Source organism: Piliocolobus tephrosceles, chromosome 16 (genome assembly GCF_002776525.5).
Source record: "Piliocolobus tephrosceles isolate RC106 chromosome 16, ASM277652v3, whole genome shotgun sequence".
Lineage (NCBI taxonomy): Eukaryota > Metazoa > Chordata > Mammalia > Primates > Cercopithecidae > Piliocolobus > Piliocolobus tephrosceles.
Genome location: NC_045449.1, coordinates 72,269,555 through 72,294,578, shown reverse-complemented (window position 1 = coordinate 72,294,578; position 25,024 = coordinate 72,269,555). Strand labels below are relative to the sequence as shown.

General features: G+C 53.5%; 1 protein-coding gene across 1 annotated transcript in view; it reads left to right on the top strand.

Moving 5' to 3' along the window:
- The window catches only part of DNAH17 (dynein axonemal heavy chain 17), a 152,157-nt gene that overhangs the window by 53,994 nt on the left and 73,139 nt on the right, over positions 1 to 25,024 (top strand). The window contains exons 25-41 of the mRNA XM_026455920.1: positions 2,128 to 2,376; positions 6,645 to 6,767; positions 9,316 to 9,663; positions 9,759 to 9,850; positions 10,278 to 10,404; positions 11,820 to 11,972; positions 14,190 to 14,315; positions 14,557 to 14,664; positions 15,389 to 15,520; positions 15,916 to 16,076; positions 16,858 to 17,014; positions 18,208 to 18,312; positions 20,987 to 21,144; positions 21,914 to 22,052; positions 22,189 to 22,416; positions 22,818 to 22,955; positions 24,262 to 24,446. Coding sequence (XP_026311705.1) covers positions 2,128 to 2,376; positions 6,645 to 6,767; positions 9,316 to 9,663; positions 9,759 to 9,850; positions 10,278 to 10,404; positions 11,820 to 11,972; positions 14,190 to 14,315; positions 14,557 to 14,664; positions 15,389 to 15,520; positions 15,916 to 16,076; positions 16,858 to 17,014; positions 18,208 to 18,312; positions 20,987 to 21,144; positions 21,914 to 22,052; positions 22,189 to 22,416; positions 22,818 to 22,955; positions 24,262 to 24,446 — 2,729 coding nt within the window. The remainder of the gene's footprint in view (positions 1 to 2,127; positions 2,377 to 6,644; positions 6,768 to 9,315; positions 9,664 to 9,758; positions 9,851 to 10,277; positions 10,405 to 11,819; positions 11,973 to 14,189; positions 14,316 to 14,556; positions 14,665 to 15,388; positions 15,521 to 15,915; positions 16,077 to 16,857; positions 17,015 to 18,207; positions 18,313 to 20,986; positions 21,145 to 21,913; positions 22,053 to 22,188; positions 22,417 to 22,817; positions 22,956 to 24,261; positions 24,447 to 25,024) is intronic.

The window sequence follows — 25,024 nt, the reverse complement described above, 5'->3', positions numbered from 1 at the left end:
GCTGGTCTCGAACTCCTGACCTCAGGTGATTCTCCTGCCTCAGCCTCCCAAAGTGCTAGGATTGCAGGCAAGAGCCACCGCGCCCGGACTCAAGTTTCTTTTTTTTTTTTTTTAGACGGAGTCTCGCTCCGTCGCCCAGGCTGGAGTGCAGTGGCCGGATCTCGGCTCACTGCAAGCTCCACCTCCCAGGTTTACGCCATTCTCCTGCCTCAGCCTCCCGAGTAGCTGGGACTACAGGCGCCCGCCACCTCGTCCGGCTAATTTTTTGTATTTTTTTTTAGTAGAGACGGGGTTTCACTGTGTTAGCCAGGATGGTCTCAATCTCCTGAGCTCGTGATCCACCCGTCTCAGCCTCCCAAGGTGCTGGGATTACAGGCTTGAGCCACCGCGCCCGGCCTCAAGTTTCTTTTATATGAGTGGCATTACAGAACATAGTGGCATCTGAGAGAATGGGATATACACTTACCCACAACAAAAAATTGTTTGCGTAGATGGGAGAATAAAATCCACGTTTCCCAGAGGATGAGAGCATTTGAAGTCAGGACAATTCAAGAAAAACTCTCCAAAACACACTAGCCAAGACATTTTATGAAAATAGGATGCAGGGTAGTCTTGAACCTGCCAGAAAAAGCCATCGACTCCTATGTAGATTAAGGTTTCAGATCATCGTATCTTCAAGGCAAATGTCTTGTAAACACTCTCAGTTTTTACTTTGTCGAGCACAGATGTTTCTCAAGCCCAGAGCTTCCCACTGTAAGTGCCCATGTCAACAATCTCTGATTCCCTCAATGACTAGCAGTTTCCAGCATCACAGCCATTTTCATGGTTATACTGTTGGTTGGGTTATTCCTGGGTAGTTTGTATGTTTTGTTTCATATTGTTGTGAATGAAGTGTCTTCTGTTATATTCTTTTTTTTTTTTTTTTTTTTTTGAGGCGGAGTCCCGCTCTGTTGCCCAGGCTGGAGTGCAGTGGTGCGATCTTGGCTCACTGCAAGTTCCGCCTCCCAGGTTCACGCTATTCTCCTGCCTCAGCCTCCCAAGTAGCTGGGATTACAGGCACCCACCACCAGGCCTGGCTAATTTTTTTTTTTTTTTTTTTTTTTTTTTTTTTTTTTTTTTTTGTATTTTTAGTAGAGACGGGGTTTCACTGTGTTAGCCAGGATGGTCTTGATCTCCTGACCTTGTGTTCCGCCCGCGTCGGTCTGCCGAAGTGCTGGGATTACAGGCGTGAGCCACCGCGCCCGGCCCTGTTATATTCTTATCAGTGGAAGCTGAGTTACAGTGCAGTAACAGCCCCACAGATCTCTGTGTACTGAACAAAAGTGTATTTCTCATTCATGCAAAGTGCATACTGTAGTTCCTAGTTCCAAGCAGTTGTTCCTTGGGAAGTTACCTGTCAAGGACTAGTTCCACAGTGCAGGCTGTGGATCAGCGATGCCCCTTCGTGATTGCCAAGGCAGGCAAGGGGAACACCAAGCTGGGTATTGTCAGGCATCACTCACCTTTCATGGGCCAAGACAAGCTACGTGGACATACTGAGAAGTGAAAGAAAACTGGGTCCTGGCCAGCAACAGCAGGGCCCTGACACAGGCTTTTGCTAAAATGCCTTTTAACTGCTTTTATTTTTATTTATTTATTTTTGAGACGGAGTCTCACTCTGTCACCCAGGCTGAAGTGCAGTGGCGCGATCTCAGCTCACTGCAACCCTCGTCTCCCAGGATCAAGTGATTCTCCTGTCTCAGCCTCCCAAGTATCTGGGATTACAGGCGTGCACCACCACACCTGGCTAATTTTTGTATTTTTAGTACAGATGGGATTTCACCATGTTGGTCAGGCTGGTCTTGAACTCCTGACCTCAGGTGATCTGCTCACCTCGGCCTCCCAAAGTGCTGGGATTATAGACATGAGCCACCATGCCCAGCCAACTGTTAACTTTTAAATCTTACCTTTTATGATGCCACGGTTGTTTTTTCTTGTATCCAGTCACTTTACTGATCTCTGGTATTCGTTCTAAACATTCCTCATTGGGCTTTGCTCCCTGCGAGTAAGTGCAGAGAGGTAAGAGTGTTGTCTTCCTGAGTCCTCCTTGACAAGAGTGAAAGGAGAAACGGGGTGTGTTTGTTTCAGGTGAATACCAGCATCGAGGACTGGAAGACCACCAAGTGGAAAGATATCAACGTTGAGCAGATGGACATAGATTGTAAGAAGTTTGCCAAAGACGTGAGGTCTTTGGACAAGGAGATGAAAACCTGGGATGCCTTCGTGGGGCTCGACAACACCGTGAAGAACATGATCACATCCCTGCGTGCCGTGAGCGAGCTGCAGAACCCTGCCATTCGGGAACGCCACTGGCAGCAGCTCATGCAGGCCACCCAGGTACCACGCGCCATGGTGGGCGGAGGGGACCGCCCCTGGTGGCCAGCCCTGCTGCAGGATGGGTTGTCCTGAGCTGCCTAGCCAAGGTGTTCAGGGCCCGATGGTGGTAAAGCCAGTGTGGGCAGGGCTGACTTCGTGCACAAGTGACCTGTGCAGTCACACAGGGCTCTATGTTGGTTGGGGGTGGTGGGGCAGGCTCCATTTACCATCTCAACTTCACCATGTCAAAATTCTTAGTAATTTCCTTTTTTTTTTTTTTTTTTTGAGACAGTCTCACTCTGTCGTCAGGCTGGAGTGCAGTGGTGCAATCTCAGCTCACTGCAACCTCCGCCTCCCGGGTTCAAGCGATTCTCCTGCCTCAGCCTCCCGAGTAGCTGGGACTACAGGTGCCCGCCACTACTCCTGGCTAATTTTTTTTTTTTTTTTTTTGTATTGTTAGTAGAGACGGAGTTTCACCATATTGGTCAGGCTGGTCTCGAACTCCTGACCTCGTGATTCGCCCGCCTTGGCTTCCCAGAGTGCTGGGATTACAGGCGTGAGCCACCGCACCTGGCCAATTCTTAGTAATTTTCCAACAGGAGCTCCTGCATTTTCATTTTGCACTGGGCCCTGCAAAGTAGGTAGGCGGTTCTGGTTGTAGGCTGCATGTTCATAAGACTCCGGGAGTTTGGGGCAAATGGGCAGTTCACTGGGGTCCTCATGACCCCAGGAACTCAGAGTCTTAGCACCTGAATCTTTCCAGGAATATCCCGCAGTGGCGGGCACTGGCCTTGACCCCTCCAGAAGGCTAACAGGAACACTCCCCACTCTCAGCAAACACTGAACAAAACTACTTTAAGCAGCTACTCTGCAGAGGCCCCACCTAGCTGCAAAGGACACAGAGAGAAAGCAGACATGGCCTCTGCTCTCAAGGAAGGAAAGAAATAATAGTACTGGCAGTTGCGGGGGGGGGGGGGGGAATTTATTTTTTCCTCTCTCCATCTTAGGTTCCCTGGCTGGGGCCCCTGTAAATTAGACTGATGAGCGACAGATTAATTAGAGGAAAGCCGGGCACGGTGGCTCACACCTGTAATCCCAGCATTTTGGGAGGCTGAGGCAGGTGGCTCACTTGAGGCCAGGAGTTTGAGACCAGCCTGGCCAACATGGCAAAACCCCATCCATACTAAAAATACAAAAATCAGCCGAGTGTGGTAGCACACACCTGTAATCCCAGCTACTTGAATGGCTGAGGCAGGAGAATCGCTTGAACCTGGGAGGCGGAGGTTGCAGTGAGCCGAGATCATGCCACTGTACTCTAGCCTGGGTGACAGAGCAAAATTCCATCTCAAAAAAAACAAAATGGGAAAAGACCAGGAAAGACAAAGGGGATTCTCTACAGAATGTAGATTTCCCCTACAAGAGACAGCTTTGCAGGACTATTTCAAACTATGTCAAAGGAACATATTTTGGGGTAAAATACTGCGATTTCTTTCAGGGCCTGCTATCTGTCGTGTGATGTATCGTGTTGCTACAAACATTGTGTTTGGTCAGTCTTAGGATCGATGTGTGGATGTTCATGCTGGTCAGCTGTGCCTGAATCCCAAAGGGAGGGGGGTATAATGAGGCCTGTCTTCCAACCCCCTTCCCATCATGGCCTGAACTCCTTTTTCAGGTTTACTTAGGAACGCCCCTAGCAGAGACGGATTCATTCGATTTGTTCAGGGGCTTAGGATTTTATTTTTGTTTTACAGCAGGATGAGGTGAGCTTCAGCAAGGTGCGTTGTGTAGATTCCTCCCATTCCTCTGGGCTGATAAGGGGCTAAAGCTGTCTCCATCAGGTAACTTTTTTTTTTTTTTTTTTTGAGATGGAGTCTCACTCTGTTGCCCAGGCTGGAGTGCAGTGGCACAATCTCGGCTCACTGCAACCTTCACCTCCCAGATTCAAGTGATTCTCCTGATTCAGCCTCCTGAGTAGCTGGGATTATAGACACACACCACCACACCTGGCTGATTTTTTTTTTGTATTTTTAGTAGAGACAGGGTTTCACCTTGGCCAAGCTGGTCTCAAACTCCTGACCTCAGGTGATCCACCCGCCTTGGCCTCCCAAAGTGCTGGGATTACAGGTGTGAGCCACTGCACCTGGCCTCCATTGATTAACTTCTATCGTTCTTGGTAGAGGGGGCGGTGGGACTCCTTGGCAAATTTATTTCCTGCTTGTAGGCAAATAGGGGGAGGGCAGAGAGCTTCTCTTGTATCTGCTTCTTCTCAACTGCCTTCATCTCAAAATAACCCTTAAGCCAAAGTGGCGTATTTTGGTGGCAAATTTTGCCAACCTTCGATATCAGGTTTGAATGCCAAGCGCGGGAGATACTCAGTGATGATCCCGAGACCTAGAGGAGGGCTCCACCTTCAAGGGGTGGGAAGGGAAGGAAAAGCTCTGAGTGAGTGTGAAATTTGGCTTGGGCCTTGGGAGTGAGAACTGTGAAGGCAAGCAGAAAGGCTGGGACGGGGCTCGGCATCAAAGAATGCAAGAACAACGGCGAGACCATACCCCAAGGACCAAGGGCAGCGTGGCCCAAAGCCTGCGCAGCAGGAAGGCTTAACCCCGGCTTCCCAAGAGATCCCTGCCTATGCAGGAAGTAGGAGAATGGGGCCAAATTGTTCTCTCCATCTCTCATTAGGTCCTGGCCAGCCCAGGAGGGTGCCCACCTAGGAGGAGCATTAGATGCTCCCGCTCCACCCCCACCACACTGTCCAGGGCCCTTCTGCTGCTCCCTAGGCCTAAGGAGGGAAAAGCAAACCCAGTTATGCAGGCCACCCTGAGGGCACAGGGGCACCCACTTGCTCCCCAGGAATTTGTGTGTCCGGGTGTCTGGGAGCCAGTCCCTGGGGGTGCCTCTCGTGTGTTGAGAAAAAAGATTTCCCAGGTGCCTGGCAACAGGCTCATGTGCCCCATCCAGGTGCCCTGGGAGAGACACTTGGGTGGTGATAAACCAGCTAAATATCTCCATGGAAGGAGCTGGGCACAGCTGAGGTCTTGGTGAGCCTCGGGTGGATATGTCCCCAAATGTGATTAGAGCTGCGAGGTTCCGTCATTGGTTAAAATTCCATGGTGGGCTCAGAATCGATGCTCAGAAACGTCTGACTATGTGACACCAAGAAGAATATTAGACAAGGGATGTGGAAGCGATTTGGGAAGTGGTGGCACTTGGCAAGTACCTGGTATGTTGGTACTAGAGTAACAGTACCTGTGATTCGGCCACCGCCACAGAGTGCTTTGCGTATTAGGAACGCAGCAGCTGCTAGAGGTGGTGAATTCACTTCCTGGGGCTGCCATGACAAAGGACCACAAACTGGGAGGCTTCAAACAGGCCTAGCTGGGGGCACGGTGGCTCACGCCTGTAATCCCAACACTTTGGGGGGCTGAGGCAGGTGGATCACTTGAGTTCAGGAGTTTGAGACCAGCCTGTCCAACTTGATGAAACCGCGTCTCTACTAAAAATACAAAAATTAGCTGGGTGTGGTGGTACATACCTCTGGTCCCAGCTACTTGGGAGGCTGAGGCAAAAGAATCGTTTGAACCAGGGAGGTAAAGGTTCCAGTGAGCCGAGATCACGCCACTGCACTCCAGCCCGGGTGACAGAGCAAGACTCCGACTCAAAAAAAAAAAAAAAAAGCAGACCTGTGTTATGTGTTCTGTCACAGTGCTGGAGGCCAGGACTCTGAAATCAGGGTGTCAGCAGGCTGCACTCCCTCTAAAGGCTCTGGGGGAGGGTCCTTCCTGCCTTCTCCAGCTTCTGGGGACTCCAGGCATTCCTTGGCCTGTGGCTGCATCATGCCCGTCTCTGCCTCAGTCTCCACAAGGCCGTTTCCTGTGTGACTCAGATCTCCCTCTCCTTCCTGTCATGAGGACACTTGGCCCTGGATTTATGTCTCACTGGAAAATCCAGGATGAACTCACCTCAAGATCCTTAGTATCTGCAAAGACCCTATTTCCAAATAAGGTGACATGCGAAGGTTCTGGATAGACGTGAATTTTGGGGGGGCCACAATTCCGCCCAGTGCGGGTGGGTTCTCCTATTATGCGGTTTTACAGGGAAGGAAGGTGAGGCTGGGAGAAGTCACCTCCTTCAGTCCCAGAGCTGAAAATGGCAGTGTAGAGCTCGCCTCCCTCCCTCCAGCAGCCCGGGATCGTGCCCTGGCAGTGGCTCTCCGTGAAGGAGGGTGACGTCCGCCCACTTCAGAGTCCAAATGACCTGAAATGAATCATGCCTGGTTTTTCCCGTAGGTGAAATTTAAAATGTCAGAAGAGACCACCCTGGCAGATTTATTGCAGCTGAACCTCCACAGTTACGAGGATGAGGTCCGCAACATCGTGGACAAGGCCGTGAAAGAGTCCGGCATGGAAAAGGTAGGCGGTGCTGGCAGCGTTGTCTGTGCCACGTGGGATCAGCCTGAAACTGCCCCTGTACTGAGAGCACCCAGAAAGGTCTCGTTCATATGGGTCCCACGGCCCCATGGCACTCAGGGGAAGTCTGGGGGGCCTTTCTTACCCAACCCGTGACAAATCTTTAAAAATACTTCTGGAATCTATTTATTTATTTTTTATTATTTTTAAGACAGAATGTTTTTCTGTTGCCCAGGCTGGAGTGCAGTGTCGTGATCTTGGCTCACCACAACCTCCACCTCCCGAATTCAAGCAATTTCTCCTGCCTCAGCCTCCCAAGTAGCTGGGACTACAGGCCTGCGCCACCATGCCCAGCTAATTTTCATACTTTTAGTAGAGACGGGTTTCACCATGTTGGCCAGGCTGGTCTCGAGTTCCTGACCTCAACTGACCGGCTCACCTCGGCCTCCCAAAGTGCTGGGATTACAGGTGTGAGCCACCGTGCCAGCCGACTTCTGGAATTTTTCTTAGGAAACCCAATTCCTGGCTGTAACTCTGCCTGCCCCATACACGCAATAGTTTGGAACATTTTGTAAACAACCGGAATTCTCATTTCCTTTGCCTCCAGCATCCTCGTCTGTGGTCCCGTCTGACTCCTCCACGGACGTCAGTTCTTTCCTCTGACTCCGAGCTGAGGGGAGGGTCGGGGATGGGTGGGGGATGGCCCCCAGCTGGTACCTGAACTGGTAATGCGCCACTGGCTACTGGCAGTTCCAGTATCCAGGAAAACTCCTTTTGCGGTTCAAATCTCTCTCCTCAGCCTGTTTTGTGAGTTTGAATTGTCACATTTTGGCTTGCTTAAAAAAAAAAAAAAAATCTTTATTAGATATAATTCACATACCATACAATTCACCTGTTTAAAGTGTACAATGACTTTTAGCAGAGGTACAAGTGTGTAATCAGCACATACTAAACAGCAGAGGGTGGGGGCTCATGCCTATAATCCCAGCACTTTGGGAGGCAGGAGGATCGCTCGAGTCCAGGAATTCAAGACAAGGCCGGCCTGGGCAACACACGCAGATGCCATCTCTACAAAAAAATAAACTTAAAAAAATTAGCTGGGGACCGGGCGCGATGGCTCATGCTTGTAATTCCAACACTTTGGGAGGCCAAGGTGGGTGGGTCACAAAGTCAGGAGATTGAGACCAGCCTGGCCAACATGGTGAAACCCCGTCTCTACTAAAAATACAAAAATTAGCCAGGCGTGGTGGCGCATGCCTGTAATCCCAGCGCTTTGGGAGGCTGAGGCAGGAGAATCTCTTGAACCTGGGAGGTGGAAGTTGTAGTGAGCCAAGATCGTGCCACTGCACTCCAGCCTGGTTGACAAAGTGAGACTCCATCTCAAAAAAAAAAAAAAAAAAATTAGCAGGGCACATGGTGACACACACCTGTAGTCCCAGCTACTTGGGAGGCTGAAGTGGGAGGATTACTTGAGCCCAGGAGATGGAGGCTGCAGTGAGCTGTGATCACGCTGCTGCACTCCAGCCTGGGCTGGACCCTGCCCCTAAAAAAAATTATAATTTTTTTAAAAATAAAAATAAATAATAGAATTAACACACTTCAGAATATTTTTATCACCTCAGAAAGAAACCTACATCCTTTAGCTATCATCCCCTACCCCTTTCTTCTCATGTGTCCCCATCTCCAGCTCTAGGCAACCACTAATCCACTTCCCCCCTGTGTAGATCCCCCTCTTCCACACTTTCATAGGAACGGCATCATAGGTAGAGGAGGCAGCACTTTCACTCTATGCTTTTAGAGTTTTTCCCAGTTGGGTCTGAGAATTCCATTAACGTAAGACAAACCAAGAGGAGAAAAGTATGCAAATAATTTAATCCAAGTTTTCTGTGGTACGGGAGGAAAGGAAGACTTTCCTGACTCGAACGCAGTTAGCATTGAACACTTAAGTAGTGAGTTGCGGAGAGAGGAAGTTGTAGAAAAGTAATCTATGTGAGAGGCTGGAAGGCGAGAGCTATTCTAAGAAGTTCTGAGTGGACAGGATTCTTTCCATCTTGACTTCCCATCCTCGTGATGAGAATGATCATTTCGTTCTGGTATCAGAAGAGCATCATTCACCTGGGAATTGCATCTCCTGCATCCCAGGAACAGCATGAGGCTCAGAGATTCCTGCATCTGCTGCCCTTCAAGTGCCTCTGACTCGAAATCGTCAATTGCAGGATGGCACATTTTGGGGTGGCACAATCTGAACTCCTTCACGTGTGCTATGTGGTCTGTGCGTGTGGCCTGAAGAGGTTTATCCGCATTGTGGCAGGTGTCTGTACCTCATTCCTTTAGTGGCTTATGTTCCATTATATGGACAGACATCACATTCATCCGTCATCGGGGTACGAAGGTTCGGGTTGGATCTGCCTTTGGCTCCTGTGAATACGTTGGTTTGAGTCTTTTTGCTTTCTGATCATGGAGCTTCAGTCCACGTCCTGGGAACTCTGGGTCCTGCCTGAGCTTTGCAGGCCAAATGCTCAGTGACCTTATATTTCTCTTCCCCCAAAAGGTGCTGAAAGCCCTGGACAGTACCTGGAGCATGATGGAATTCGAGCACGAGCCGCACCCACGGACGGGCACCATGATGCTCAAGTCCAACGAGGTGCTGGTGGAGACGCTGGAGGACAACCAGGTACAGCTGCAGAACCTGATGACGTCCAAGTACCTGGCCCACTTCCTGAAGGAGGTGACGAGCTGGCAGCAGAAGCTGTCCATGGCGGACTCCGTCATCTCCATCTGGTTTGAGGTCCAGCGAACCTGGAGCCACCTGGAGAGCATCTTCATCGGCTCCGAAGACATCCGCGCCCAGCTCCCGGAGGACTCCCAGCGCTTTGATGACATCGACCAGGAATTCAAGGTGAGCACAGCCCGGTGGCTCCCACGCATTTCAGAAATGACTGTGTTGGACAAAACGGGGTCCCTAATGCCTTGGCGATCCCCTTCTCTTCCCAGGCCTTGATGGAAGATGCAGTAAAAACACCCAACGTGGTGGAAGCCACCAGCAAACCCGGCCTCTACGATAAACTGGAGGCCCTGAAGAAGAGGTGGGGCTCACACCTGTCCAGACCAGGGGAGGCAGTGGTGCTGATTCCCTAAGTCTTAAGTCTGAGGGAACCTAAGTCTTGTGCGGCCCGCTGGCCAGCACAGGGCAAAACCACGGGTCCTGGGTTAATCTATTCCCTTTCCCTGGGGAGCATGCGCTCCACGGCCTCATCCTGCCACACAATGCCTTGGCCTTGAAGGAAGCAGTGACCCAGAGAATACATGAGGCTCCCTCCTGCCCAGGAGTGCCCACAAGGTCAGGGGATGGCAAAGAAATGAGAGCCTCTGGTAGGAGGTTCTGAATTAAACCGGGCCTGTGAACAGCAGTCCGGGCATCTCCAGGATGACCAGTTCCCTGTGCCGATAGGGCGGGCGGCAGACATCCCTACAGAGTGGGGTCACCGGCCTCCTCTCCTTCCTTCCTCCCAGCTTGGCCATCTGTGAAAAAGCTTTGTCAGAGTATTTAGAGACCAAGAGACTGGCTTTCCCCAGGTTCTATTTTGTCTCCTCGGCTGACCTCCTGGACATTCTCTCCAATGGCAATGACCCCGTGGAGGTAGGCGGGGCCCCCTGCATTCTGGAGTTTAAGCCAACATCATGGCAGACCCCAGGCGGGCACCTCTACCTGAACTGCCCTAGGATGGGGTAACAGTGTCCCTGGATGTGCTCTGTCATCTCCAGGAGGCCCTCTGCACCAGAAGCTCTCCTGGGGTCCCCAGCCATGGCAGAAACATGGCGGGACTCATCTCACATCCTGCTCTGCACTTGGCCTGGCTTTGGAGAAGTTAATTTGCCTCTCTGTACCTCATTTTTCCCTTCTAGAAAATGGGTCATATGCCAGAGGCCTAGTAAGACACTGTTTCCGAAAGGCACACCTCTCAGTGGGTCATCCTCCAATCAGCTAGTAAATCTCAGGGTCCCAGGAGCAAGGAACAGGTGCCTCCTTGAGGCTCTTCTAGAAGAGAAAAGAGGTCGGGCGCAGTGGCTCACACCTGTAATCCCAGCACTTTGGGAGGCCCAGGCAGGCAGATCACTGGAGGTCGGGAGTTTGAGACCAGCCTGGTCAATATGGTGAAACCCCATTTCTACTAAAAATACAAAAAATAACCAGGCATGTTGGCATGCACCTATAATCCCAGCTACTCAGGAGGCTGCGGCATGAGAATTGCTTGAGCCTGAGAGGCAGAGGTTGCAGTGAGCCCAGATTACTCCACTGCACTCCAGCCTGGGTGACAGAGGGAGAATCTGTCTCAAAAAAAAAAAAAAAAAAAAAAAAAAAGGTGAAGGGAAAGTGCCTATATTTTATTTTGACCGTAAGGTTAGAGGATACACAGGAAGAGGTTAGAGGATACACAGGAAGAAGGGATATGCAAGAATAGACTGAGTGTGTGGCTTGGAACCTGGGACAGAGCCTTCTCAAAAAGAAGAAATCTTTTTTGAGATGGAGTTTTGCTCTTGTTGCCCAGGCTGGAGTGCAATGGCGCAATCTCGGCTCACCACAACCTCCACCTCCCAGGTTCAAGTGATTGTCCTGCCTCAACCTCCCAAGTAGCTGGGATTATAGGCATGCGCCATCACGCCCAACTAATTTCGTATTTTTAGTAGAGATGGGGTTTCTCCATGTTGGTCAGGCTGGTCTCAAACTCCTGACTTCACGTGATCCACCTGCCTTGGCCTCGCAAAGTGCTGGGATTACAAGTGTGAGCCACTGTGCCCGGCTGAAAATAAATCTTCCAGAATGGATATTTGGCTTAGAAGGACTGCGGTTCCTGGCCTGGTTTCTGTGTCCTGACTCAGAGCAGTCTTCGCTGGTTCCTTTTGTTGAGTTAGCCATGTTTAGTTAACGTTGATCAAAGATGGGGAGTATATTCCAAAAAGAACAATGCCTAAGACCACCCACGGAAAGCCTGAGCCATGCACGTGCCTTTCAAATCCCCCGTTGCATAATTCTGGCTTTTCCCCTCCACCCAGGTGAGCCGCCACCTGTCCAAACTCTTCGATAGCCTGTGTAAACTAAAGTTCCAGCTCGATGCCAATGACAAACCTCTCAAGGTGGGCCTGGGAATGTACAGCAAGGAGGACGAGTACATGGTTTTTGATAAGGAGTGCGACCTCTCGGGGCAGGTGAGTGTGTGGGCGTGCCGCGCAGGGAACCCAGGACAAGGGCGCAGCTGTGTCTGGGGCACATACCCTCAGACAGCGACATCCAGAGAACCACCACTCTGTGCAGCTGCCAGCCCACCCCTGCTCCTCTCCTCTGCCTCTCTAGAAAACGCTTAAGGGACTGACCTGTTCATAGAATTTCTAGCACAGCTCTACCCATATAGCATGCGTGTATCCTTAGGGAGAAAGGGGAGGGGAAAGGATGAGAGAAAAGCCCTGTTCGGGAGACTGAGGCAGGAGAATCACTTGAACCCGAGAGGCAGAGGTTGCAGTGAGCCAAGATCGCGCTACTGCACTCCAGCCTGGGTGACAGAGTGAGACCCCGTCTCTGCCCTGTTAATGTCATTGAATCCTTTTTATCACCTGCCAAACGGACTGCTTTGAAGGGGGCTGCACATCTCTGAACCACCAATTCCCAACGCCTGTCCAAAATAATCGGCTGCGCTGTCCACCGCTCAGAGTGGTCCCTGCAGCCTCTTCCTTCCCCAGCAAGCATGTCCCCCAGCTCAGGGCAGCCTCCTTCTGCTGTCACAAAACTTCCGGGCTGCCCCCTCCCCACCCAGCTATTGATCAAGCAATAGAAACCATTTTAACATCAGCCTGAGGAAAATACAATGCAGAGGTAAATCAGCTGTAGGAAAAATAAATAAATAAAACTCGAGAAAACCTGAGGTTCAAAGAGCTGAGCACAGCACACCTGTGGCTGCTCTACATGGATGGGGTGGGTGGGGCAGTGACAGCATCTGTCCAGATTCGCTTCTTGGGTTTACCCTTTACAAACAGAGCCGCAGACCAGTGAGGCCCGCCTGCACCGTGCTTACAGCTAACAGGAAAAATCTGGCCGGGCGCGGTGGCTCACGCCTATAATCCCAGCACTTTGGGAGGTCGAGGTGGACAGATCATCTGAGGTCAGGAGTTCAAGACCAGCCTGGCCAACATGCCGAAACAGTCTCTACTAAAAATACAAAAATTAACCAGGTTTGGTGTCACACACCTGTAGTCAGTCCTAGCTACTCGGGAAGCTGAGGCATAAGAATCATTTGAATCTGGGAGACAGAGGTTGCAGTGAGCCAAGATCACGCCACTACACTCCAGTCTGAGTAATAGAACGAGACTTAGTCTCCAAAAAATTCATCTCCAAAAAAAAATCTACCCTCCTATCCACTTGAGGGTTTTTTTTCTCCCAGTAGCAGTTACTTGTGGGTATGGTTTTTGTTTATTTGTTTGTTTGTTTGTTTTTGAGACAGAGTTTCACTCTTGTCACCCAGGCTGGAGTGCAATGACACAATCTTGGCTCACTGCAACCTCCACTTCTCAGGTTCAAGTGATTCTCCTGTCTAAGCCTCCAGAGTAGCTAGGATTACAGGCGCCTGTCATCATACCCAGCTAATTTTTGTATTTTTAGTAGAGACGAGGTTTCACCATGTTGGCCAGGCTGGTTTTGAACTCCTAACCTCAGATGATCCACCCACCTCAGCCTCCCAAAGTGCTGGGATTACAGATGGGAGCCGCTGCACCCAGCCCCCAGCCACATTTTTAAAGTGAGTCTTTGACTAGCTGGGTGTGGTGGTGCACACCTGTAGTCCCAGCTGCTTGAGAGGCTGAGGTGGAGGCATCACTTGAGCCCACAAGTGGAGGCTGCAGTGAGCCGTGACTGCATCACTGCAGGGCAGCCCAGGGCAGCAGAACAAGATCCTATCTCAATTTAAAAACAAAAGGTGTGGCCGGGCGTGGTGGCTCAAGCCTGTAATCCCAGCACTTTGGGAGGCCAAGGTGGGCGGATCATGAGGTCAGGAGATACAGACTATCCTGGCTAACACAGTGAAACCTCGTCTCTACTAAAAATACCAAAAAAAAAAAAATCATCCAGGCGTGGTGGCAGGCGCCTGTGGTCCCAGCTACTCAGGAGGCTTAGGCAGGAGAATGGTGTGAACCTGGGAGGTGGAGCTTGCAGTGAGCCAAGATCGTGCCACTGCACTCCAGCCTGGGTGACAGAGCAAGATTCCGTCTTAAAAAAAAAAAAAAGGTGTGTCACTGTTACTGCTCTGTAAAATCCTTGACATGTCTGCCCCTGGGACGAAGATGATGACAAACGTTTTCCTTTACAACAAAGCAAATTATTGGAACTAGAGGCAGGCACACATGGCTGTATTTGGTCACCGTGGCTCCCGTCCCCAGGTGGAAGTGTGGCTGAATCGAGTGCTGGACCGAATGTGCTCCACCCTCCGGCACGAAATCCCAGAGGCCGTGGTGACCTACGAAGAGAAGCCGAGGGAGCAGTGGATCCTGGACTACTCGGCCCAGGTCTGAGGCAGGCGGGGGCTCGGCGGTGCCTCAGGCTGAGATAACCCGGCCCAGGTCTGAGGCGGGCGGGGGCTCGGCAGTGCCTCGTGGCTGGGATAAGGGGCAAGTTTCTCTGCATTCATGGGCTCCCCTGTGAACTGTGGTCCCCTGGAAAACCGTCTAAGCTTGCAGCAGGAACTTCTGTGTTAGCGGGTGCTGGCGATCGCTCACTGCATGGGCAATGGGGGGCATCTACTTTCAGGTGGCCCTGACTTGCACCCAGATCTGGTGGACGACCGAGGTGGGCCTGGCGTTTGCCAGGCTGGAGGAAGGCTATGAAAACGCTATCAAAGATTATAACAAAAAGCAGGTGCGTTACTAGCGTTTAGTTAGTTACGTTTTTAAAACTTGTTTTAAAAAGCAGGTGTATGGCCCCATGTGCCCGTCTGAAACCTGTCAGGTGAGTACCAGCAGCACCTTCTTGTGAGAGGCTGAGCCCCACGAAACCGCCGTTTCCACAGGCCCAATAACAGCCACGCACTGCAGCCCCAGGCACCTCTCCCCATGGGTAACAGACACCTTCAAAAATATGTACTTTGATTTCTCACCTGAAAATCATCAAATGCTACTGAGAGTCTTAAACAAAACAAAGTCGTTGGTCAGAAATACAGAAACTAAAGATCATCTTTGAAAGAAGGAAAATTTACCTGTAATTCCACAACCCAAGCATGACACTGTCAACGTTCCCTTATGCAACCTGCTACACTGTGTGTGTATAATTGATTTATATGTAAAAATATACAGACTCGCTGGATGGTGTTAAAGTCAGCTGTTTTTGCTTCTCATCCACTCTCTTTCACGGCCTTGAATTTCCTTCTACTACGTCCGTGCTAGCGGCTCCAAAGCGTCCCATCAGGGCCACATCACGGTGAGACCAGTGCCTGGCTGGGGCCTACCGAGGGCGCTCCTGTTTTTCATTACTGTAAACAAAAGCATGGCAGTGTTCCCGAAGCAGCTGCGGGCACCCAGCCACAAGACCCCCCAGTGCACATGGGCATCCGTGGCGTCTCAGTGAAGGCACCTGTCCCCCGCAGATTAGCCAGCTGAATGTACTCATCACGCTGCTCATTGGGAACCTCAACGCTGGCGACAGGATGAAGATCATGACCATCTGCACCATCGATGTGCACGCGCGGGACGTGGTGGCCAAAATGATCGTGGCCAAGGCACGAGCGCCCCGTCCCAGGGGCCTGGGGAAGGGCAAGGGGTCGCTGGGTTCAGGGCAGTGCATTCAGGGACTCCAGACCCTGCCGCTTCCTCTTGCTGGGGCACTGACTCTGTTGCTGGCTGCGGCTGCCTCCTACCCCCCTTGCCCGGACTCACCCCCGGTGAGCCACACATCGTGGTCAGAGGAGCGGTGCCCGCCCATTGGAAGTACCATTCCGTAGCGAGATTCCACTGAGGGTGGCCCTACAGTTGGACGTGGGTGCTGGAGGGGGAAGGAGAGCCAGGGAGGGTTCCCTGGGCACCCGGGGCCAGCCTTGGAGGCATGCTGGCCTTCCTCAGCCAGCCCTAGCTCTTGCATTCCACTTGGCAACAAGAGCTCCGGCTCATCCTGCAGGTGGAGAGTTCTCAGGCCTTCACCTGGCAGGCCCAGCTCCGGCATCGCTGGGATGAAGAGAAGCGACACTGCTTTGCCAACATCTGCGATGCCCAAATCCAGTATTCCTACGAGTATCTGGGCAACACGCCGCGGCTGGTCATCACCCCGCTCACCGACAGGTAAGGCCTGTCCCTGAGTCATTCACGTGTGCCCTTGGGTCCCTTCCCCAAGATTCTTAGAACTGTCCCGCTTGGATGTCAGCTGCGGAGGCTGGAGGGACCGGGCATTTACGTCAGGTGGACGTGTGTTCACATTCCGTTCTCCCACCGTGTCCTTGTTCCAGCACTGGCTGTGTGGCCTTGGGAGAGTTTCTCCACCCCTCTGTGGGCCTGCTGAGTTGGGGTCATGTTTTATGGACCCTCACGAGCAGACTCTGGTCTTCGTAGCAGTGCCCACCTCCCCAAATGTCGCAGGTGGGAAAGGCACCTGGGCTGCCTCTGCCCCACGGTGATGGTTCCTTTGTCACAGCTGAAGGTTTTCTGCCCTCTTCCGATGTGTCTCCTGGGGCCGAGCAAGTGTAATAACTGCAATGAAAGAGAAAGTGATAGCTGGGCGCGGTGGCTCACGCCTGTAATCCCAGCACTTTGGGAGGCCGAGGCGGGTAGATCACCTGAGGTCAGGAGTTCAAGACCAGCCTGGCCAACATGGCAAAACCCCATCTCTACTGAAAATACAAAAATTAGCCGGGTGTGGTGGTGGGCGCCTGTAGTCCCAGCTACTTGGGAGGCTGAGGCACGAGAATCATTTGAACCCAGGAGGCAGAGGTTGCTGTGAGCCAAGATTGTACCACTGCACTCCAGCCTGGGTGACAGAGTGAGATTCTGTCTCAAAAAAAATAAAAATAAAAGCAGGGAAGCCGTGGGGTCACTGGCACATGCGCTCACCTGCAGTCACTTGCAGGTGCTACATCACCCTGACCCAGTCCCTCCATCTCATCATGGGCGGAGCCCCCGCCGGCCCCGCTGGGACCGGCAAGACTGAGACGACCAAGGACCTGGGCAGAGCCCTGGGCACCATGGTCTACGTCTTCAACTGCTCTGAGCAGATGGACTACAAGGTACGCGCCCGGAGTCCGGAGGACGGACCCAGAGTCCCCACGTAGAAGCAGATCCTAGCACCCTGACCTCCAAGGCCCCACAGTGAGCTCCAGGTCTCTGGATACCTGTGAATGACACTGGGGAGGAGGCGCCAGGGCCCCCGCTTGCTGGTGGCATCCCCCTCAGGTGGTCCCTCTGGAGAGACTCCCAGGTGGACAGACGCAGCCCCAAATGTCCTGCCCCAGGCCCCGCCCTGGAGGTGACCGTCTCTCAGCTTCAGTTGTAAGATTGCCCCGGAACTGGGGACTCTGCACAGGGGTGGGCACCTCCCCCATGGCTCAGCATGGGGTGGGGTACAAGCAGCGTCCAGGTGGGTTTGGGAGGGGAGCAGGGGCCGGGCCCGGGCCAGTCAGTCATCAGAGTCTGCACAGGACATCATCAGTTCACAGAAGGCCAGGCAGGGGAGGGGATACCTTGGAGCTCCAGGCTGCAGCAGCCTCTTGCAAGAGCGGGAGGTAAGGGAGATGGATCCCTGAGTTTTGGATCCTAGGCCTGCAGAGGGTCTCCCCTCCCTGGCTTGGATCCGAGCTCCACATCTGGGAGACCCCTCCGGAGGCTGAGGATGGGGCCAGCAGCCCCTGTTCACTGTCAAGGCCATGCAGTCCACATCCACCTCCCGGATTTTAGAAAAGGGAAATCTGAAGTTGGATCTCCCTAGAAGGGGCTTATCATCCACCTGGAATCCCAGGGGTAGATGGGAAGAGCCCTTTTGATACCCAGGTGGGTCCTAGAGGGACACAGATGCCTTGAGGAAAAGCCTCTGGCCTGCTTGACGTGCCCCCATCCCAGCTTAGAGGACTCCCTCTCCTCTCCATGCAAGAAGGAAAAGCGCTGAGAAAACATGCCCTTAGAACTTAAAATGTGTTTCTCTGAGACCCCTTGTTAGGCACTCCAGGAAGCTTCCATCCTGGGGTCTAGAGAGCTCTGGGGGTCACGGGTGAAAGGATGGGCTCTTCCTGGTACCCAGCCCTCCACGGTGTTACCCTGGGCAGTAAGCTGACCTGCCTGCTGGCCTGCGGAAGGCCCCAATGCACCGGGGCCTGAGCGAGCTGTGGGCAGAGAACACAGCTGAAGAGGCAGGGGGAGGCCCCTGCAGCGCCCGCCCTCCCTGCCACCCTCCCAGCTCTTCCTTTCTCCATCTCGCCCTTTCCAGTCCTGTGGAAATATCTACAAGGGCCTGGCCCAGACGGGAGCCTGGGGCTGCTTTGATGAGTTTAATCGCATCTCGGTGGAAGTCTTGTCTGTGATTGCTGTGCAGGTAAAGTCCCCTGCCTGCGGCCTCGGGGTCACGTCGGGTAACTGGCTCGTCCGCTTTCCTATGACCTCACATGCCTCTCTGTGAGATAGACAGAAATAGTCTGAGATAGACCCTCCTTGCCTGTCTGCAATGTTCCAAGCACTGAAGGGTGGTGTGGTGCCAGTGAGCCTCTGCCCTGCAGGGTCCCGCAGCCTGGTTAGGCATACAGATTGAAAACAGAATCAGATTACAGGTTACATGTATGGTAGCGTGCTCCCTCTCCCCTCCATGCAAGAAAGAAAAGGGCTGAGAAAACATGCGAGGCTTAGAACTTAAATGTGCTTCTCTGAGCCCCCTCATTAGGGATTCCAGGTGGAAATACAGGTGGGAGAATAATTAATTTTGCTTAGGAAAGAAGGACAAAGTGCTTTGTGACTGGTATCAGCAGAGCTGGGCATAGGAGGTGCTGAAAGGGAATGGCAGGAAAGAAAGGAGGGAGAGGAGGAAGAGGAGGAAATGTGCCCGTGTATTTTGGGAACAACCATGCCGGGGCACAGAGCGTGCAGTGGAGGTGGCTGCGGCGACATGGGGGCAGGGACCTTGGAGTGGGGAGTGGCCTGGGCCATGCTTGTTAAAATCTCCAGCATGGGCCCCACTTGTTAGGATTAGCATTTCTGCATCTTAAACAAATGCCTCAGGTGATCCTGATGCCTGCCAGGGTTGACAAGCACTGGGCTAAGGTAAGCTGAGGCCGACCTAGTGTCCTGGAACAATTGTGCTCTTCCAAAAGGAAATGCAAGTCAGGGCGTTGACGGTGTCAAGGTCCTCCCACCAGAGGATAGACCAGGAGCGTGTGGGGTGTGGACGTGCGAATGCCGCCTGGGCTGCTCAAGCCCCGAAAGCTGGGTGGAAAGCCCACTTTGTTTGTTTGTTTGTTTGTTTATGTTTGGTTGGTTGGTTTTTTTTGAGACGGAGGTTTACTCTTATTGCCCAGGCTGGAGTGCAGCTGTGCAATCTTGGCTCACCGAACCTCTGCCTCCCGGATTCAAGCGATTCTCCTGCCTCAGCCTCCTCAGTAGCTGGGATTACAGGCATGCACCACCAGCCTGGCTAATTTTGTATTTTTAGTAGAGATGGGGTTTCTCTATGTTGGTCAGGCTGGTCTTGAACTCCCGACCTCAGGTGATCTGCCCACCTCGACCTCCCAAACTGCTGGGATTACAGGTGTGAGCCATCGCGCCCGGCCGAGAGCCTGCTTTATGCACCAACTTAACCCCTGACTCTCAGCTTGGCAGTGATGTGGACTCCCTGCACCTCCACCTTCTAATCTGTAAAACGGCGTTGGTGACACAGGTCTGCCTGTGGGATTAGAGGTGGCTGGGGGTGGCTGCTTCCTCTGCCCCAGTCATTCCCCAGCCCCAGGGCCAGAGGCCACATGGCCAAGGGAATGGGGACCCCAACCCATGGGCAGTGCTGGCTGTGGCCATGAGGACCCTCTCCCTCGCCCGCAGCGCAGGAGCGCACAGTTGCTGAGCACCTCTGAGGTCCATGAACAAACCCCAGAATATTGATGTAGCCCCTACTCTGGGCACTGAATGTTCACAGTCACCAATGGAGACCGCAGGAGAGGCTTGGCCTAGGCGGAAGCAGGCCCCAGCCCTGCCAGGGGGCGAGCTGCATGCTCAGCAGACTAGGCGTGGGGGTGTCTGGGATCACCAGGGCACCAGGACTTGGCTCTTGTGGGGAAGACAGGGAAAGGCAGGTGCTGGGAGCAGCTTTACCGCGAGTATTGGGCTCCCTCAAGTGGCGACTTGGAGAGCCACAGCTGCCTTCTACAGGTTTCCAGAGACCTCAAGCAACAGCCCCTGAAGCTCTACGTTTAACCTCGTAGCTGACAGGTGACCTTCAAAACTGTCTGATACGGAGGTGGCTGCTAACCAGTCGTCTGACAGATCAGTGCCAAAGTAGTAACAGGACAGAAAAGGGCTGGGAGTGGAACCCCGCTCAGCAGGGACGAGGTCTTGAAATACTTAACGTTTCCTGCAACAGCCTGGGTGCGTCTCCAGAGAATTTTGCTGAGTGATAAAAGTCCATCTGGGAAGATGGTGTATGACACAATTCCACTTATATAACATCTGTGAAATGACCAAATCACAGAAACAAAGGACACAGTTGCCAGGGGTTAAAGGGAGGGAAGCGGGCAAGAGGAAAGTGGGTATGGCTATAAGAGGGGACATAGGGGTCCCCGTGGTGACAGCAGTGCTGGCCTCAGTGTCGCACCCCCCCACCCTGCTGTGACTGGCACTGTCATTAGGCAAGATGCTCCCATCAGGGGACATGGGGCAGAGAGTATGCACAATTGCCTTTGTATTTTTTTTCTTCCCCCCAATCCCTGTCTTTTGTATTTTTTGTTGAGACGGGGTCTTGCTATGTTGACCAGGCTGGGCTCAAATCATCCTCCAGCCTCAGCCTCCCAAAGTGCTGGGATTACAGGCGTGAGCCACTGTATTATTTCTGTATTATTTCTTGCACGACATGTGAATCTACAACTTTCTCAAAAATAAAAGGCTTAATTTTAAAAAGAAACTAGGAGTCCCCTGCAAATTCACAGCCTTATGCTGTAACATATGTGAAGGCCCCTCTGGCCTGTGGAAGCCATTTCCATGCTAACATGTCTGTGTCTCCAAATGTGCAGGTAAAATGTGTCCAGGATGCAATTCGGGCCAAGAAAAAAACATTCAATTTCCTGGGAGAGATCATAGGCCTCATTCCCACTGTCGGTATCTTCATCACCATGAACCCTGGGTACGCCGGGCGCACGGAGCTACCCGAGAACCTAAAAGCCTTATTCAGGTACATGGCCCTGGTGAAAGTGATGCTGTGGTAAGCCAGGCCGGCCACAGCAGCGTCCCAGTACCAAGGAGTGGGCAGAGGGGAGGGGCAGAGGGCAAGCTGGAGAGGGAAAAAGTCATCGAAAACTCCCAAGATGGCCGGGCGCGGTAACTCACTCCTGTAATCTCAGCACTTTGGGTGGCCGAGGAGGGTGGATCACCTGAGGTCGGGAGTTTGAGACCAGCCCGGTCAAGATGGTGACACCCCGTCCCCTACTCAAAATACAAAAATTACCTGGGTATGGTGGCACATGCCTGTAATCGCAGCTACTCGGGGAGGTTGAGGCTGAGGCAGGAGAATCGCTTGAACCCGGGAGGCGGAGGCTGCAGTGAGCCAGGATGGTGCCATTGCACTCCAGCCTGGGCAACAAGAGCAAAACTGTCTCCAAAAAAAACTCCCAAGATGAGGCAGGCGAGGGCCTCCTAGAAAGCGCTCTGTCTTCCCCCTGGGTAGGAGGACCCCACCTGGGACACAGCGATGGAAGGCAGGGTTGGGGGATTGGGGTGGCTCTGAGGAGGGGCCTGAAGGTGCACCCAGCAGAGGATGGAGAAGGAGGAGGGAAGTAGGGAGCGGACGGGCTGGGAGCCTGGTTCCAGGGCCCAAAGGTTCAACACTCTGCTGTGGTCCACCCGGCAGGCGAGGGGTGCTCTCCTAGGTGAAGAGGGACAGGCAGGGGTGTAGGTGGGGGAGGGAGTGGGCAGAAGCCCACGGGCACCGCTGACCTCCCCAGGCCCTGTGCCATGGTCGTCCCCGACTTCGAACTGATATGCGAGATTATGCTGGTGGCCGAGGGCTTTCTGGAAGCCCGCCTCCTGGCCAGGAAGTTCATCACGCTGTACACCCTGTGCAAGGAGCTGCTGTCGAAGCAGGTGTGTGTGTCCTGGAGCTTGTGGCGGGTGCGGGTGGGAGGCTGCGATGCAGGCAGCGGCCAGGGTTGGCTTCCGGACCTGCCTGCTGGCCGTGGGAAGGTGAGCCCGTCTGCCCGCCTGTGCCCGCTGCCCGCAGGATCATTACGACTGGGGCCTGAGAGCCATCAAGTCTGTACTGGTGGTGGCCGGCTCCCTGAAGAGGGGCGACCCCAGCCGGGCGGAGGACCAGGTGCTGATGCGGGCGCTGAGGGACTTCAACATCCCCAAGATCGTGACCGACGACCTGCCCGTGTTCATGGGACTGATCGGAGACCTCTTCCCGGCTCTGGACGTGCCTCGGAAACGAGACCTGAATTTTGAAAAGGTTGGTACTCCCGGACCTCGGGTCTGTCCGGGGAAGCCTGCCTGGCTGGGGCTTGCTTCCCGCTGATGTTGGATGGGTGGGGACCCGTGTCACACACACGTTTCCCGGTGCTACAAAGAGACCTCGGAGCCACAGCTGTCTCTGTGGCCCTGGCCAGCCCCACTCTCTCAGTGCTGGGGGAGGTCAGTCTCTCAACTGGGGTTGGGGGACTTCGGGCAAACCGATCCCCTGCACAAGGTCACAGTGGAGCTATGTGAGCTCTCAACATGGACAGCAGAACTTGCAAAGGCATGTGCGTTGGAGAGCAAGGCCGCCTGCCAGAGGGCAAGAGGCCCCCCAGCCTCCCAGTGAGAAGAAAGGCTACTTCAATTCCTCACCCAGCCTCATCCATGTCTCCCCAGATCATCAAGCAGAGCATCGTGGAGCTCAAGCTGCAGGCGGAGGACAGTTTCGTGCTGAAGGTGGTGCAGCTGGAGGAGCTGCTGCAGGTCCGCCATTCGGTGTTTGTCATCGGGAACGCGGGCAGCGGCAAATCTCAGGTGCGTCACCCCTGCAGGGACCCTGCAGGGATCTGGCATGGTGGGGGAGGGCTGGGGCGAAGGGTCAGCCCTCCATCACTCCCCGCCACCCCAGAGACCCCAACTCAGTACATCCCGGGAGCCCTCCAGCCTGAGTCATGGGCCAGGGAGGAAGCTGGAGGCCAAGGAGGTGGGGAGGAGTGGCCACAGCCCCTGGTCCCTGGTCCCTGGTCCCTGGTCCCTGGTCCCTGGTCCCTGGGTGAGGCCTCCCTCCCTGTTCCTCCTTGTCTTCCTGCTCTTCTCTCCTTGACGTCAGTCACTTGTCTCCCTGTCCCTGTGGCCAGCCTGACCCATCGCCCTCCTGTCCCCTGCCATGTCCTGGAGTGTGGTGACATGCGGAGGGTGGTGGCGGATGTGACTGATGTCTGTGACGTGGAAAATTCCATGCCAACCAAGTGTCCAGCCACAGGCCCACAGGCTGGAGTCTCCTACTGTTGTTTAAGAGCACTCCCAATGCCAGCCACACGGGAAAGCTCACCACAAGCGATGTTTTATAAGGCAGAGGCTGCATGAACCCAGTTTCCTAAAAAGAAACTCAGACATACACATACATGAAATGTCCTCAACTGCGTCTTTAAAGCTCATTTTCTCTGAATGGAGGATTATGGGGAGTTTTCCTAGATGGTTTTTCAGTGTGTGCGTATTACTTGTACCATGAGGAAGAAAGTAATGTGAATGTTTTCAGAGCCTCGCACGGTCTAGGGCAAGCAGCTCCCTGCGGGCTGCAGACACAGTGGACAGTCAGCTTCCCGTCACCCAGGCCACCTTCACCTCGGTCATGGTTGGGGGGTGTAAACTCACCTACGTGCCCCCAAAGCAAATCTGATCCAGAGAAGGGTTCAGCCTCGTGGTTCATAAAAGGCATCCAGGGCCGGGCGCAGTGGCTCACGCCTGTAATCACAACACTTTGGGAGGCCGAGGCGGGCTGATCACCTGAGGTCAAGAGTTCAAGACCAGCCTGGCCAACATGGCGAAGCCCCGTCTCTACTAAAAATACAAAAATTAGTTGGACATGGTGGCAGGCGCCTGTAATCCCATCTACTCGGGAGGCTGAGGCAGGAGAATCACTTGAACCCTGAGGCAGAGGTCGCAGTGAGCTGAGATCACACCACTGCACTCCAGCCTGGATGACAAGAGTGAAACTCCATCTCGAGGAAAAAAAATGAAAAAAAAAAAGGCATCTAGGCCCACCCACGGTCCTGGGGTTAGTGGGGCAGGATGTGCCAGGAACATGGAGTCACACGTGAGTGACCCACACCTTCGCCAGGTCCTCAAATCCCTCAACAAGACCTATCAGAACCTGAAGAGGAAGCCAGTCGCCGTGGACCTGGACCCCAAGGCCGTCACCTGCGACGAGCTCTTTGGCATCATCAACCCAGCAACCAGAGAATGGAAAGACGGTAAGGAGGGTGGTCCCGGGACGGGCTGCAGGGGCTCGCCCAGTCCGGTGCAGTGAGCATGTGCTGAGCCTTTCCCACGTGCGAGGCCAGCCTCCCCAGCCTAGGGTGGGGTGCACAGGCACGTGGCCTGCAGTGGTGGCACCATGGTGACAGAGTTTATGGGGAGCAGTGGGCACGTGGCACCTGGGCTGAGGGGTAAGGGATGGGGGCCACAGGAGCTGGGACAGTGAGGACTGCAGGCCTGCCCTGGGCAGGCCAAGGGCAAAGGCCAGAGCAAGGATGGGTGTGACCCATGCAGAGCACATGGGAGCCCAGATGTGCAGGCTGGAGGCTGCCTGGGGAGCCCTTGCCTCAGTCGGTGGACTTTGGGGAGGAGCTTCCCCTGGGAAGTGGCATGCCCAGGTTTGCACTTTATTTTTCTTATTTTTTATTTATTTATTTATTTTTGAGACAGAGTCTTGCTCTGTTGCCCAGGCTGGAGTGCAGTGGCCGGATCTCAGCTCACTGCAAGCTCCGCCTCCCGGGTTTACGCCATTCTCCTGCCTCAGCCTCCCGAGTAGCTGGGACTACAGGCGCCCACCACCTCGCCCGGCTAGTTTTTTGTATTTTTAGTAGAGACGGGGTTTCACC